Source organism: Uranotaenia lowii, chromosome 1 (genome assembly GCF_029784155.1).
Source record: "Uranotaenia lowii strain MFRU-FL chromosome 1, ASM2978415v1, whole genome shotgun sequence".
NCBI classification, from domain to species: domain Eukaryota; kingdom Metazoa; phylum Arthropoda; class Insecta; order Diptera; family Culicidae; genus Uranotaenia; species Uranotaenia lowii.
The window spans coordinates 200,123,462-200,138,933 of record NC_073691.1 but is presented as its reverse complement, the minus strand read 5'-3'; the positions used below and the strand labels follow the sequence as shown (position 1 = coordinate 200,138,933).

General features: G+C 39.4%; 2 protein-coding genes across 9 annotated transcripts; one reads left to right on the top strand and one right to left on the bottom strand.

Moving 5' to 3' along the window:
* Positions 1–3,958: 3,958 nt before the first annotated feature.
* LOC129743629 (RNA-binding protein 25-like) lies at positions 3,959–9,972 on the top strand. 6 transcript variants are annotated; one of them, XR_008736634.1, is made up of 10 exons: positions 3,959–4,604; positions 4,666–5,000; positions 5,770–6,750; positions 6,814–6,964; positions 7,031–7,664; positions 7,726–8,099; positions 8,188–8,373; positions 8,763–8,902; positions 9,242–9,447; positions 9,664–9,972. XR_008736634.1 is itself a non-coding variant. In XM_055735731.1 (8 exons), the coding sequence occupies exons 2-8, from the start codon at positions 4,539–4,541 to the stop codon at positions 8,278–8,280; spliced, it is 2,634 nt and encodes an 877-aa protein (XP_055591706.1). In that variant the 5' UTR covers positions 3,959–4,384; positions 4,495–4,538; the 3' UTR covers positions 8,281–9,048. The 6 variants fall into 6 exon arrangements, 2 of the variants coding, with proteins under 2 accessions (XP_055591706.1, XP_055591688.1); XR_008736636.1 differs by having other exon boundaries at positions 9,239–9,447; XR_008736638.1 differs by having other exon boundaries at positions 9,174–9,447.
* Positions 9,973–10,623: 651 nt separating this feature from the next.
* On the bottom strand, positions 10,624–14,867 carry LOC129739640 (LIM domain-containing protein jub-like). Of its 3 annotated transcripts, none has more exons than XM_055731121.1 (7): positions 14,747–14,867; positions 12,758–13,872; positions 12,206–12,701; positions 11,995–12,135; positions 11,749–11,930; positions 11,439–11,667; positions 10,624–11,369 (listed from the first exon to the last, which is right to left on the bottom strand). In XM_055731121.1, exons 2-7 carry the CDS (start codon positions 13,793–13,795, stop codon positions 11,125–11,127), a joined length of 2,331 nt encoding a protein of 776 aa, XP_055587096.1. In that variant the 5' UTR covers positions 13,796–13,872; positions 14,747–14,867; the 3' UTR covers positions 10,624–11,124. The 3 variants fall into 3 exon arrangements, with proteins under 3 accessions (XP_055587096.1, XP_055587095.1, XP_055587097.1); XM_055731120.1 differs by lacking the exon at positions 14,747–14,867 and adding an exon at positions 13,927–14,064; XM_055731122.1 differs by lacking the exon at positions 14,747–14,867 and having other exon boundaries at positions 11,761–11,930; positions 12,758–14,064.
* Positions 14,868–15,472: the final 605 nt, after the last annotated feature.

Genomic DNA, 15,472 nt, shown 5'->3' with positions numbered 1-15,472 from the left:
TAAATTTCTTGACCGTGCAGCTACACGGAAAATTTAGCCGCACCCCATTTCTCGTTCGTAAAATTTTGTAAACAGGACGCGCGAACTGTCACCACAAAAAGGAGAATACGTCATCGTGAATCGATCCATCCCGGTTAGGAAATGCCACCCAACTTAAAAAAACAGGCTATTTCTACGACAAAATCGGGCTCAACATGGTACATTTTTCCTACAGGGCATTTTTTGTTAAATTTTTCAGGTTCGCCACCTGCCGTCGGTATTGCGAACCTGCAAAATCTGACAAAAAAAAATTAGACAGAAAATGTTTGAATTTTTGTTCCAAGTGTCATGCATGTCAGTGTGATCAGTGGTGTAACTTATTGTTGAGGAAAACTGTAATCCGATCATAGTAGTCATAGGAATACTTGTTAGAAACTTCTAGACTAGTAAAAATATAGTTAGTGTTACTTTGGAGTTCAATCTGAACAGACGTCTTTCATTACGCCACTAACTCACAAGAGGTTATGGGCCCATATTCATGCGTCAGCCAAGCGGGTTTGTTCGGAGTGGCAGTGAAGGCAAAGTTTGCAAGTTGAAGCGAAGCTTGTATGGACTGAAGCAAGCAGCCAGATCCTGGAACCAGAAGCTTCATGACGAGTTGTTGGGCAACGGCTATCACCGGTGTAAGGCAGACATATGTCTTTATCGGAAACATGAAAATGGTCATTGGTGCTACGTTTTAGTCTACGTCGATGATCTGGTGATCGCCTGCGAGGATCCGTCGATGATCGAGAGGTTGGTTCTTGGACTGCGGAAGGTGTTCGAGATTAGCGACTTGGGTGACATCCGATTCTTTCTTGGCTTGGAGATCGAACGAAACTCGGATGGTGATTATTTCTTGAGTCAACGCAAGTACATCCAGGAAGTTGTGAAATCAAGTGGATTATCCGACGCTAAAGTTTCTAAGATTCCCTTGGATCCTGGGTACATTAGGTTGGAAACTCGTAGTAAGCTTTTAGAAGACAACTCCGACTACCAAAAGCTGATTGGAAAGCTGCTGTACATCGCAATAAACACCCGTCCCGATATTTCGACTGCTGTGTCCATTTTGAGTCGAAAAACGAGTTGCTGTACACAGGAAGACTGGACTGAGATGAAGCGTGTGGTACGATATCTAAAGGGAACCGAAAAATATCGTTTGAGATTGAGCAAGCAGGGTGAATCTGGCATCGTCGGATACTCGGACGCTGACTGGGCGGAGAACAGAGAGGACCGTAAATCAAACACCGGATTCGTATTCAAGGTGAATGGAGGTACCGTGAGCTGGGCATGCCGCAAGCAGTCATGTGTGAGCCTGTCGACTGCCGAAGCTGAATTTGTTGCGTTATCTGAGGCGGTTCAAGAGGCACTTTGGCTCAAACTGTTGCTGCAGGAACTCAACGACGAACCCGAGAATTTGGTTATCCTGGAAGACAACCAAAGTTGTCTGAAGATGTTGGCAACGGAGAAGCTGAGTCGGAGAATGAAACATATCGCAGCAAGGTTTCATTTCACGAAGGATTTGATGGAGAAGAAGAGCGTGAGCTGCGTTTACTGTCCGTCTGAGGAAATGGTTGCAGACTTATTAACGAAGCCGCTTCCGAGGATCCGGATGGAGAAGTTAGCGTTAATGATCGGTCTTACTGTTTAGGAGGAGTGTTGAGGAAAAATGTAATCCGATCATAGTAGTCATAGGAATACTTGTTAGAAACTTCTAGACTAGTAAAAATATAGTTAGTGTTACTTTGGAGTTCAATCTGAACAGACGTCTTTCATTACGCCACTAACTCACAAGACTTATAAACTAGACAGCTGTCTACGCAAGATTTTTGAAATTTTATCTTCGGATTCAGCGCCCGGTTTTAATATCATTAATATGGGTCAAACCATAAAATTCACTTTTTTAAAAACTTCGTTAAGTATTTGTATTTTTTCAATATAGTTATTTTTAAAATATAATATAACATAATATAATATAATATAATAAAATATAATATAATATAATATAATATAATATAATATAATATAATATAATATAATATAATATAATATAATATAATATAATATAATATAATATAATATAATATAATATAATATAATATAATATAATATAATATAATATAATATAATATAATATAATATAATATAATATAATATAATATAATATAATATAATATAATATAATATAATATAATATAATATAATATAATATAATATAATATAATATAATATAATATAATATAATATAATATAATATAATATAAGGGCCCGTTCAGATACCACGTGGACAGAAAAATGAGATTTTTGACACCCCCCTCCCCCTCCGTGGACAAGCGTGGACATTTGGCAAACCCCTACCCCCCTCCCCGGATGTCCACGTGGACAGATTTGAAATTGCTTTTTAGTTTTCAAAAACTCATTTGGCAGTTAAAAAATACTACTTTTTGCCTATTTGTTATTGGAATGGCTGATTAAAAAAAAAATAAAAAGCATTACCTGATATAAATAACTTTAAAAATTTTAAATTTCCTAATTATCATATTGATTACTTGCTTTCAAGTGGTTTTTAATTGTTTAAACTTAAACTGGAAAGCTTTGTAATTTTAAGATTCAAACAGAAAGTATGTCCACGTGGACATGACCCAAACCCCTACCTCCCTCTCCGTGGACAAGCGTGGACATTTCCATACACCCCCCCCCCCCCCTCCCCCTAAGTTGTCAACGTGGTATGTGAACGGCCCCTAATATAATATAATATATTGCTGATCCACTCTTTTTTTCTATTTCTGCGATAGCTGATTTGGGCTCCCGTAGGGTACCACTGTAAAAAAAATTACAGTATTCAAGAAAAAAATGAGCATTGTTCTACATAAGGATTATTTATCGACTGAAATTAAATCGGATGAACAAGCGGAAAACATTGAAAGATGTTTTATTAAAAAGTTTTCAAACAAACATGTATACCAAATATTATTATCAGATTATAAAACAAAAAATTGTCTTTGCCTTGAGATTGGTCAATCAGCGGTCAAAATCACGGAAAAACGAATAATAAAAAAACCTGTTTGCGATGGGATCAATCAGCGGACAAATTCACGAAAAAAAAAATGAAAACCTGTAGTTGTTTAAACAAGTTTAGAGTTCGACGACACGGTAGCGATCATTCATTGAATGTTGGATCTCGTGCTATGTTTAGCAGTCGGAGTTATCCGTCTAAAGTTTAACTGAAAAGCGGTTAGCGTGTAGAAAACCGTCAGATTTTATACTGATTTGACAGATCGCACAAATTTCGCAGTTATGAGTGCGCAGTCCAATTTTTTGCGATGCGAATGGTATGATTTCCTATAATAGATTATTCACCGTACACAACTCCTTTTTTTAACTTCTCATATACGATTTGTTACATTTTAACGACAACATAATTGAATTCGACCAGCATATAAAGTATCAAAGACGCATTTATCGTATCAAAAATCTTCGTCATGCCAAATTCGTTAATTCTCAGGCTATGGAAAAATGTGTTTTCATTAATGTAGATTGTTTTTTGTTTTGTCTGGGATTTTAACGCTCGTAATTAATTCAATCTCAATGAATACTACGAATAATAATATTTCATTCCGATGACTTCATGTTTTGTTCTCTCTTGAAAAATAATGATTTGAAGATTGATTCAAGAATTTACTTCTTAACTTTTCAATGAAATTAGTGAGTTAGAGTGATTTTTTTAACTGTGTTTACTGCTCCGGTTAGCCTACCGCACGGAAGGCTAACCGTCGCGCGATTAGAAATTTTCCCAGTAACCGCAATAATATAATATAACATAAATAAATTTTTAATTTTCGCAAAAATCGAGTCGCCCATTACTATTCTGTTATAATCAAAAATATCTACCAGTATTTCGAACAGTTATCTGGTCATCGTTCAATCTGTCAAACATCTTCGTTTTCGTCGTGTATCCGCGAGGAAGAAAAGCTCGGCCAGATTTTCGCTTCAAAACCGTATCAAAGTATTCCCAATTGGGTCCAAAATATTACTGTTCGCTGCCGGAGTGTCCACTGTTTCGTTGGCACTAGTTGCTGTCGCTTGGAACCCGGCGGATTTAGGAATAAGTTGCGTTTTCCATCGGCACGGGTAGGTCATTGAAAACTTGAAGCAAGAAGAACAAGAAGATTTGCCTGCGTTTTGAGGTTTCTGTAGTAGTGTGCGTATAAGAGCGTCTTTGGCCTACTGGAAGGCTCGGCATCAACAGGAAAATTTCTGTTGCACCGGAAGATCAGGAAACATTGAAGTAACGGGGTTTCAGCAAACAGAACTGAAGGATCCACTAACAAATGATAACATCGCAGCGTTTTCTAAAATTTGCTTGGTGAGAATTATATTCTTTTGTTAACTTTGGTTGGCATTGACGAAAATAACAAAAAGGTTAACTTCCAACTGGAGAGATAAAAATCCCTGACTAGAGAAATCCGTTTGCAGCTGGTGGCGAAAATCTTGCCGACGTTGAAATCTTTCCAGTAATCATGTCATACCCGACAAGGCCTCCGCCGAGCATCATCCCGTACGGGATGGCTACACAAATGGTTCCGGTAAGTATTACCTAGACCTCTGTATAGTGAAGTTTTGCATAATATTATTTTTTATTATCAGACGATTATCCCTGCCGGAATGCCACCTTCATTAAGTGCTCCTCCGCCTTCGTCTTACCGGGGGCCGCCACCATCAATTGGATCCCGTCCACACATGTACAACAACCACCACCAGCATCAGGACGGCAAAATACATCATCAAAACAGAGATCGGGACCGCGGTGGGGGTGTCCAAGTACCGAATGCGGCCCCTACCATGGACGGGCCAGTGATAACGGTTTTCATCGGAAACATAAGTGATCGAGCACCGGATCCGATGATAAAAAAGATACTAGCTTCCTGTGGAACAGTCATCAACTGGAAACGAGTTTCTACGTTCGGGTTCTGCGAATATGAGTAAGTTACAGTAATACTCTAGTTAAAAATCCAAAATCTAAATTTTAGATTCTAAATTTAATTTGCCTAAATAATAGGCGTTTAAAATGATCAGTGATTTATTTAATTTAATTTTAATTTATTCAATGACAAACAGTCGTTTTTCACATGGTTCACTTTGGCTGATGGGCTACATTTTTGAATATAGAAGTTTGCAACAGTCTACTTTTATATCCCGAGAAAAATAACCGGCAAAACAATTCAGAATATTTCAGGTCTAACAATATCATATAATCGGGGTAAACTTTCTGTTACACAGAGGAAAACAAGAAGTTAGAGAAATTCTCTGGATATAACTAACTATTTGGATTTAAACTGCTTTGAACTCGATTTTTCTGAGGTTTGTATCTGTTTTTTACTTAACCGACTCAAATCGGTGAATTTTGGAATACCATGTAAATAAATAAATAAATAGTTGTAGAGGTTTCCATAAAAGCTTAAAAAATAAGGACAAGTGACATTAACAAAATTCAAACAGAAGTTTATTTAAAAAATTATGTAGATTTGAGTTACGTTAATGTTGTTCCGATATTTAATCAAGGAATATAGCGAGGATCAGTCGAAATTGCAATGTGACCACACCCCATGTGTTGTGATCGTTGTTGATTTAAATCATTTTAATTATAGATTTGTCTTAAATCCAGGCAAATTTTTTATTAAAAGATATGTTCTTTAGTTTTTTTTTAAGCGAAAACAGAAGTTTTTATTTTTTCACTTAATTTTTTTTCAGCGGTGCCGTTGCTGGAGCACGAGCTGTTCGCCTGCTCCATGATCTAGAAATTGGCAATAAAAAATTAGTTGCCAAAGTGGACGCTAAAAACAAAGCGCTTCTTGACAACCATAAGGAAGAGGAAACGAATGCGGGCAACGGGAATGACGGAAACGAACAGCGTGGAGATGACGTTTCTATGGATCTGATAATGCGCATCCTGGACGAGTTCCGAGATGATCTAGTGATGCCTGATCAGCACCAGGATGATGGCGGTGTTGTAGGAGGGAACACGGGAAGTGGATCACTCAAACATAAAAAGAACATCCAATCCACGGAAATGGAAGAAGGCAAGCGTGAGCTGATCAGCAAGGAAATTGGTAAGTTCCGGAAGTACACCGAAGAGGAAGAATTAAAGAAGGAAAAAGAAAAGGAACGAAAAAAGGCTCGTGAAGAGCGGAAAGCAGATGAAGAAAAAAGAAGATCTACGTCACCCAGGAAGGAGAAGGAAAAGGAAAAGAAATCAAGACGAAGAAGTCGATCTAGGTCTCGTGATCGCGAAAGGGAACGTGAACGTGAACGAGAGCGTGAGCGGGAGAGGGAAAGAGAACGAGAAAGGGAACGTGAACGTTTAGAACGTGAAAACAGGGAGCGGGAAGCACGATTGGAACGCGAACGGGAACGGGAAAGAGAACGTGAGAGAGAAAGAGAAAGGGAGCGCGAATTATTGAATCGGAATCCACGGGACATCCTTAAAGAGAAGGAAATAGAAGACGAGGCCCGCGATCGCCGGAAGACTGAAAAAAAGGCCAAGGAGAAGGAGGCTGCTTATCAGGAGCGATTGAGGAACTGGGAAGCTCGTGAAAGACGGAAGGCCAAGGATTATGAAAAAGAGCGGGAAAAGGAGCGTTGTAAGGAGGAAGAGCGTGAGAAAGAAGCCAAACGGTTGAAAGAATTTTTGGAAGATTATGACGATGAACGGGATGATCCGAAATATTACAAGTATGTTAATGTTTATCAGAGCTTGAGAAATAAGAATTTCAACCATTTTTTTTCTATTAACAGGGGCCGAGAATTACAACGCCGTCTGGCAGAAAGAGTTCGTGAGGCAGACCAGGATTCCAAAGATCGCAATAAGGAACAAGAAGAGTTGGATGAGCTAAAAAATAAAATATTTTCTGGTGATTACGACAACCCTACTTTGGAATATGAAAAGGTGACTGTTAAAATACTTTTTGTAAAAATAAAAAAAATATATTATATTTCTATTTTATGTAATTAGGAAAAGAAAAAACGCGAAGAAATGTATCGGCCCAAGATTCTCATCGATGTCAATCTGGAACAATCCCAACAACGAGAAAGAGAGCTGGAAAGAGAACGACAGCGTGAGCTTGAACGCCAACGTGATCGAGATCGATTGCGAGCCAACAAAGAGCGATACGTCATGGCCCAAGCATCGCGGGAGCTGGCCGCCATCGATGCCGAACCTATTGAGTCCGATTCGAGCGGACATAATGATAACGATTTCGGATCTCCCCCGCCAGGTCTCACTAATGTCAACAACAATCACCACCACCATGGTCAATTTCCGCCACAGCATGCAGGTTCGGAAACACGCGATTCCTTCGGTTTTTCTTCTGGTCATATGCCAATGAGTGGAGCGGGGCTTGGTGAAGAAGACAATTCGCACCAATCCATGCATTCGAATTCAATGGCCATACATAGTCCTGGTGCGAATAGTAACAGTGAAATGAATTCTATACCGGAAAAACTTCAACCCATAGCGCCCACCATCAGTTTGAGTTTGAATGCAAATGCTAAAAAGAAAAAACTGGAGATGAAGGACGTTTTCAACAGTTTAGAGGAAGATGGCGAAGAATCCAATGGGCCTAAGAAACGAAAACTAGTTCCATTAGGTAAGTGAACCGATTGTAAAATTTATAATAAAATAACAGAGAATAACCAATCGTATTACAGATGACGAGAACAAAATTCAAAATGCATCTTCGTCTGCTGGACATGGTAACCATCACTCAAAGAGTTCTAAAAGTCGTGGCGGCGGCGAAGAAGGCAGTGGACGATCTGGACGTGAGGCCGTTAAGTCGCAGGAGGAAAAACGGCGACATATCAAGAGTATTATCGACAAAATTCCCACTGAAAAAGCCGATCTGTTCAACTATCCGCTTGATTGGGCCGAAATCGATAGCACTATCGAGAAGAAAATTAGGCCTTGGATCAATAAGAAAATTATTGAATATATCGGTGAACCGGAACCGACGCTGGTGGACTTCATATGCTCTAAAGTGCTGGCTGGCAGCACGCCTCAGGGAATTTTGGACGATGTTCAAATGGCAAGTACCTATGCTGTGATGTTGAAAACATACAAAAAAACAAACTATGAGAATTTATAACACGTAATTATATTATTCCCTTAATCAGGTGTTGGACGAAGAAGCGGAAGTATTCGTAGTGAAAATGTGGCGTTTACTCATCTACGAAGTCGAAGCCAAAAAAGTTGGCTTGACAAAGTAGATGTCGAACCATTGCTTCCCTCTCCCAAAAAACGGTCGCCCACGACTTCCGTTTCAGCAGCCGTGATACAGCGCAATCGCAATCCTGGTACAGGTAACTCTTGTTCTTGTTTTTTTTTCGTTTGGCGCGTCTATTATTCTTCTCATTATTTTGGAAGTGCGAATATCTGTTTCCGGTTGTTTAGAAACGTCGTAGAAGATCAACAAGTCTATGAAGTTTTGTCAAAAAAAACTACTCTATGGTAAGGCGTACTTTTAGAGTATAGGGAAACACTTATAAAATACAATATGAAAATTCGTAAATTTTAACATAAGTTAGTTGCTGGCAAAGCTAAGCCGAGAATCAGAGATTGAAGCACAGTTAGAAGTGTAGGATTGATCAACCGTAATTTTCAATTAGATAAAATAAAAATCAAATAAAAAAACGAACATAATAAAATCGATGACATCTTAAGATTTATTTAAAAAAAATTTCACATACAGGCATTGATGAACTCTGAACGCGCAGAAGCGATTTATCTGCATAGACACTTCTGGATGAAATGAACGTGTTGCGTCAGGATCACAACCAGTCGCATTCATCTATCAATCCGATCGCTGACAAGAGACAATGAATGATTTATGTGAGTAAAATTCAGCTGATTATTAAACAAAATTATACATACCCATACACAGAAATATTACAATTATGGTAAACTATTCTGCTAAAATAGACAAAGGAATATGAAATAAACTTCAGGAACTTAAACCTTGAATCTTAAAAACTTAATCATAATGACTAAAATTTTGTTAGGAATGTTGAATAGAAAATTCCTGATGAAAATTAACTCGTTCTATCAGATGACAAAATATCACTATCCTCCCTTTTTCGGTTACCTTGTATTTCCTAATAAGGTTACTTTACTCTTCCGGTGCATCTCGACTGCCCCTGCTACCTGACACAACAAAAAACTCGGCAGCAGATATTTCCAAGGTTCCGATCCGGTCGTGTCTTCGTCACTGAAACTACGAGGTGCTTCCATTTATTCGGACTAAGAAGGTTGTCTTGCTGATTTTTTAACGATCGGAATTTCGTTGACCTTCGTCCAAACCAACCGTCGACCGTTTCCTGTTTGATGTTGCGTTGGAGTTCCAGAGAAGTTACTTCGGTTATGGATCATTCAAACGAGTAAGTAGGACCCTGCATCGTTGTTTATTTTTCCTTATGTTGTAAATTTGAATGCGTTGAAAATTTCCGGCCAGTCTTAAGCTAGTATAAGGTAAGATACTTGCAGAGAGGCCCTTATTTGAATCTGGTTTTTTGTTCTGTTGTAAAGATGTTGATCAGTGAAGTGCATCCGTTCTGTTCCAGTTCTAATTGAAATTTTTGACATTTCACCTCTAGGTCGACCAAGAAAGAAATTTAAAAAGTCCAAGGGAACAAGGTGTAGGAGCATCCTGTAGAGTGAGTATAATGTCTAGTTTAATTCAATGCAAATGATATTTCAGCTGTGTTTATGTGCAAAAGTAAGGATTATGTGAAACTAAGTGCTTTCAGTATTATTCGAATGTTAAATTTTTTAAATGATTACGAAAATGCCCAAGTCAAGCGGAAAAAACCTGGTATCGGTAAGTAGTTTTACCTATTTGTTACATTCCATTATATCAATAGAGACAGTTTGGCTTAGGGTGTAAATAACAGACAATGTTTGAAGATTCACATGTTTACATGAACAGTGATACTATCACAGCCATGGTACCTACTTTTATTCATATAAGTAAAGGAACATTTCAAATAATTAAATACGTTTACCTTTGGGAAGGAAACGTTTTTTTTTAGGTTTAATAAGGTACGTTTAGGTACGTTTTTTTTTACAAAAGATGCGCGATGAGGGGAAGAAGCTCTCGTTTATATTATTTACTTTGATTAGGTAGCTACTTTGCTATTTCGAAAAACATACAATATAAACTTTCGATGAAATGGAATTCAACACACTGCGTCAATTCGATTTTTCGGACATAAGACTACTGACTGGAGGAGCATGACAAACTTGATTTGCGTCGTAAGATAATGTCGAACATTTCATTAAACTCAAAAAGAGGACTAAACGACTTAAGATATTTGTAGATGGGGTACGAATATATATATTTTCGATCAAATGGATTTCAACACACTGCGTCAATTCGATTTTTCGAGTATAAACTTCGACACGTTTGATAAAAAGACTGCTAAAGGTCATTACCAATCACCATTTTTAGCTATGTTTGAATGGAATCAAAATTGTAAATTAAATCAGGGTTTTTCTTTCATAAACTTGCAGTTGTTTTGTATATTTTCAATATTTATTACAATTTAAAAAGTACACCCTAGAATAAGCAAATAATGAGAGAATATGATAGTATATGATTATTGTTTTTTGTTGTCAATAAATTTTTAGTAATCAGATGTTTTTGTATCAAACTACAATCGAATGATGAATTGAACTGGAATGTTTCGATAATAGCCACGACAAATACATGCATTTTTTGTATTTGAATGTAAAGTACGAATCGTTTTCAAATGGTTGGTAGTTAACAACAAGCGCGCGGTACAGGATTGATTACAATAAGATTTTCATCGGATGTTAAGCTGATTTGTATAATATTGGTCTTCATGGGCGTAAGAAAAATATTTATTAAGCTTTACCTAACATGCTTTTATTATTGACGATGCCAATTTCACGTCTCTTAATGTACAAAGCATTTGCATGGCAGTGTAAACACAGTTAATTCAGTGCTATCAAGCTTGTCTGATATCAGTTTTATTGTTTTTGAAATAAATTACCGTTTACACTGTCTACCTTCGACCATCGAAAATTTTCCTTTCCTAACCCATATATTGGTAAGTGGCCGACACCGGTTCGATAATTCTCCCATGAATATCTTGAATCGAAATTTTTTGAATGTGGCACGATCGACACATGAGCCGTCCTTCATAGGGGTAGCAACGTTTGTCGGGTTCATCCGTAAGTTGCATACCACATTCCTCACAAATGTAGCAGTCAACATGGAAATCTTTATCCATGGCAACAACACGAACCGTCTCTTCAGTACCCTCGACAGGAGTGATTCCTAAATTGTATATAAATCGATGAAAAAGGTTTTTTTTTTAAATTACATAAAAACCAAATATTATCATACCTTTTCCGCAAGCAGCGCATTTCGGTGCAAACATGCTGTGGTAATCATTGACGCAGTAGATTTTGTTGTCCACGTCCACCGTAAAGGGAACTCCGTCGAGGCACTCGTTACATACGCAGCAACGGAAACAACCGGGATGATATGACTTTCCCATGGCTTGTAGAATCATCTCCATGATCAGATGGCCACAAATTGCACATTTTTCTGCCGTTTGCTGGAATCCAGAGTACTGTTTGGGGGAAAAATTAGTAGAAAGGAAGAAAAACAGATAGCGATTAGTGGTCACATGCTCTATGGGTTAGTACAGTACTTCAAATGTTACCAGGTAGTCTTCCTCGCAGTACACGCGACCGTGAACATTATAGAAAGCTTTTCCTCTGAGGGCACGGCCGCATGAGCAACAGATAAAACAGTTTGTGTGATACAGGTTCCCCATGGCTTGGCAAGCTGCACCAGCACCGGTTACCTTTTCTTTGCATGTGTGGCAAATTCCTACAACATAATAGATTGAATTATTTTAACTGCGAGTTGCACAATTGGAGTTGGGAACATGTACCAAAATATTCTCCTTGTTCTTCGTTTTTCTCCATTTCCTCTTCCAGTTGGCGAGTAAGTTCTTCAATCTTGCGTTCTGCTTCAGTTGGGCCTGTTGGACGCGGTGGTGTAACATTGTACGGAAGTAAGTTCTTCGTGAGACCTGGAAAACAATTTCAAAGTCGAAAAGGCTTCTTAATCCCGACCCTGATTTTGGTTTTAATTTAACTTACGTTTACCGGAGCCACTTCCAGTACTGAGTTGTGATGGAGTCGGTGAAACAGCCGATGGTCTGCCAGTGTTCGGAGGTTGCAAGGTAGGCAAAGAATTACCTCCAGTTCCCGGTTTGCTGCCGGCAGTGGCAAAACCTGGAGTATTATGTGAAGCCGACGATGATGTGGAAATAACGCCCGGTGGCATTGGGGGTGGTTTGCCGGATTGCCTTGCTGCCAGGTCTATTTCCCTGAGGCTCTCGTAGTGTCGTTCTTGGTTATTACTAGGAGCTAATACTTGTGATTTTGTTGTTTTCGGGGTTAACGGTGGTGGTTGAGGTGATGCAGTGTAAAACTGTTGCTGCTGATTTTTACTTCCTCCTGTCATGCAAACATAATCCGATCCGTTAATGTCTTCTACGATGGATTTATTTAGAGAGCTAGACCCCGAGATTGAGCTACTTCGGGATGGTGAACCGGTTGAGCTTGATTTGAGAACGTCGTTCGATTTTGGAGGCTGTAAATAATGATTAGAATTTTAAGAATGTATTTTTCAATCAGTTATGTATTTACCAAAGATGGGCCTGCAGAATGCTTCGGTGACCTCTGGTAATCGGGCGGCAGGGCAGCAGACAGAGGCACTCCTGTAGCTTGATATTTTACATTTGGCAAGTGCACGGGTTGTGGTTGTTGTGCCATTTTGAGCGAAACGTTACTACCGGATGGCGAGTGTTGATAATGTCCGCTAAGATTTGCCTGGCCTCCAACCGCGATGTACCTTGAGCTTGCGTTAGAATTGATGACCGTTGTTTCGTAAATGGGTAGTTCGCTGTACTGTGAGTTCGGGGGCAACTGGGGGCTACCAGCGTCAGTGCGATGATAGTAGATTTGTGATGATGCCTTCGAAGCTTGAGGTTGAGCTTGTTGACCAGATGCAGTTTGAAGGTTTTCATAAATTGGAGGCTGTTCGTGAGTTTCCGGAGGCTGAGGAGTATGGGCATATCGACCAACGTTACCATTGGCCCCAAAATGCATCCCTGTAGATCCAACGGGAACTTGTGGTTGAGCTTTAATGTTACTCGACTCAAATTTTCGTTCGTATACAAGCGGATCCATTTGCTGGGATTGAGATGGAGTATATTGTTCTATGTTTTCATACACCGCTTGATAACGAGGATCGTAATATTGAGGCGGCATTTGTTGTTGACCACTGGACCGAGGACTGCCACCTCCCCCGGAATGAATCGATGAGCTTCCAACAGAATGGGTGGGGCTATTGCTAACTCTGTAATAGCCAACATGCGCAATATCCGTTGCCCTTCTACCGGTTGTTGGCAAAACCTGGTTCTGGAATTTTGGATCGTAAAACCGAGGATCGTTAATAAGTGGGGCGTTTCCACCTCCGATGTTGGTTGCCACTGGTACATAATGATTTTCCAATTGCATTTGACCGATATGTTGAGCACCTCTTCCCATTGTCTGCAACATGACCGATTGAGGTGGAGCCATTCGGACGTGTCCCGTTGCTGTGTCATCACCTTCCAAACGCATCTGATTCATTCGGGCGATCAACGCAGCATCCGTGCTCTGGGTATGGATATGGTTGGACATCTTATAATTTTATATTCTACTTGATAAAATCGATACCAGGATAGCCTCTCATAGGTTGTCATTCAGCTAATCTACAACTGAAGGGAGCGGTTATTCACAATGATTCTCCGATTTCATTGTATTAAACACACGTCGCTTGATGTTTGGTTCAAGTTGAAATTTTGCAAATTTTCCAATAATCTTTCAAAATAGCTGTGTAGTCCTCGGGGCACGAAATGAAGGTGTTATCCCAAAAATTCCCTGAATGAAGATGCTTTCACTGCTACTCACTAACACACAGTAAATAGTGACATGACTACCAGCAACTGAAGAAGGCACGTTAAGCCTAGTCCACACTAGGAGACGGTTCGTCTCGAGACGGTCTCAGCGTCTCCCATTTTCTTCGGGAGACACTGCGACCGTCTCATTTTTCCAACAACAACAACAGACAACAAAGTTCGTCTCATAACAAAAATCGCCGTTCATGTTGCCTAGTGTGGACTAGGCTTTAAGCCTAGTCCACACTAGGAGACGGTTCGTCTCGAGACGGTCTCAGCGTCTCCCATTTTCTTCGGGAGACACTGAGACCGTCTCACGTTTCCAACAACAACAACAGACAACAAAGCTCGTCTCATAACAAAAATCGCAGTGTATGTTGCCTAGTGTGGACTAGGCTTTAGAGGCCAATTTTGTTTTCCCTTGACCTCTCTCACACGCCGATTTCGTTTCCTTTCCTGCTTGGGTGGATTCTTTAAGGTCTGTCTGTAGGTCTGTATGCACCACTGAAACTGTTTTACCACCTGGCAACTCTTTCGTACCAATATAAGCTTGTCATCCTTTTCATTAAACTTGCTCTTCTGACACGAATGAATCAGCCTTTGTTAGGTTCTTGACGTTCACCTTATATTGAAATACTAAAAAATCGTCACTTTTTTAGGGAAATTCCACCGATCACCCGACGAACCATCTTACCCTGATTGTAAAGGATAACAATTTATCACAATAGGCTTAAAACTAAGTGAATTCTTTCCACTAAATTATTTCGGACGAATCGATCCTGAGAAGATACCGTTCTCATTCGCTGACCAATCGACTCAATGTATTTGCGTTAGCTTCACACTACACAGATTTGATGAACGGTATCACAGGCACAGGACAGGTAGGTATCACATGTGGGCGACTGAGATGCAGATAACACTTCATTCAATGTTTGACAGATGCTTAAAAGGAATTCTGTCCAGGAGTGAATGAAAAGGTCAATTTTCTAAAACCACACCACCACACCAAACCACCTCCGCCAAGGGCTTTAGAGACCAAAGAGAGGTACAGCTACCAAACTACCAAGCTGTATAGCTGGTTGTGTGTGTGCATCTAAAACCGATATTATGACATCACGGTTGAATGGTATACCGAATGATAGGAGACTATGGGGCCGTTCAGATACCACGTGGACAGAAAAATGAGATTTTTGACCCCCTCCTCCTCCTCCTTGGACAAGCGTTGGCATTTGGCAAACATCTACCCCCCTCTCCGGATGTCCACGTAGACAAATTTGAATTTTTTTTTTCAAAACCTTATTCGACAGTTAAAAAACACTACTTTTTGCCTTTTTGTTATTGAAATGACTGATTTGAAAAAAAAAAAAAACCGAATAAGCATTTCCTGATATCAAATAATTTTAATAATTTTAAAAATTTT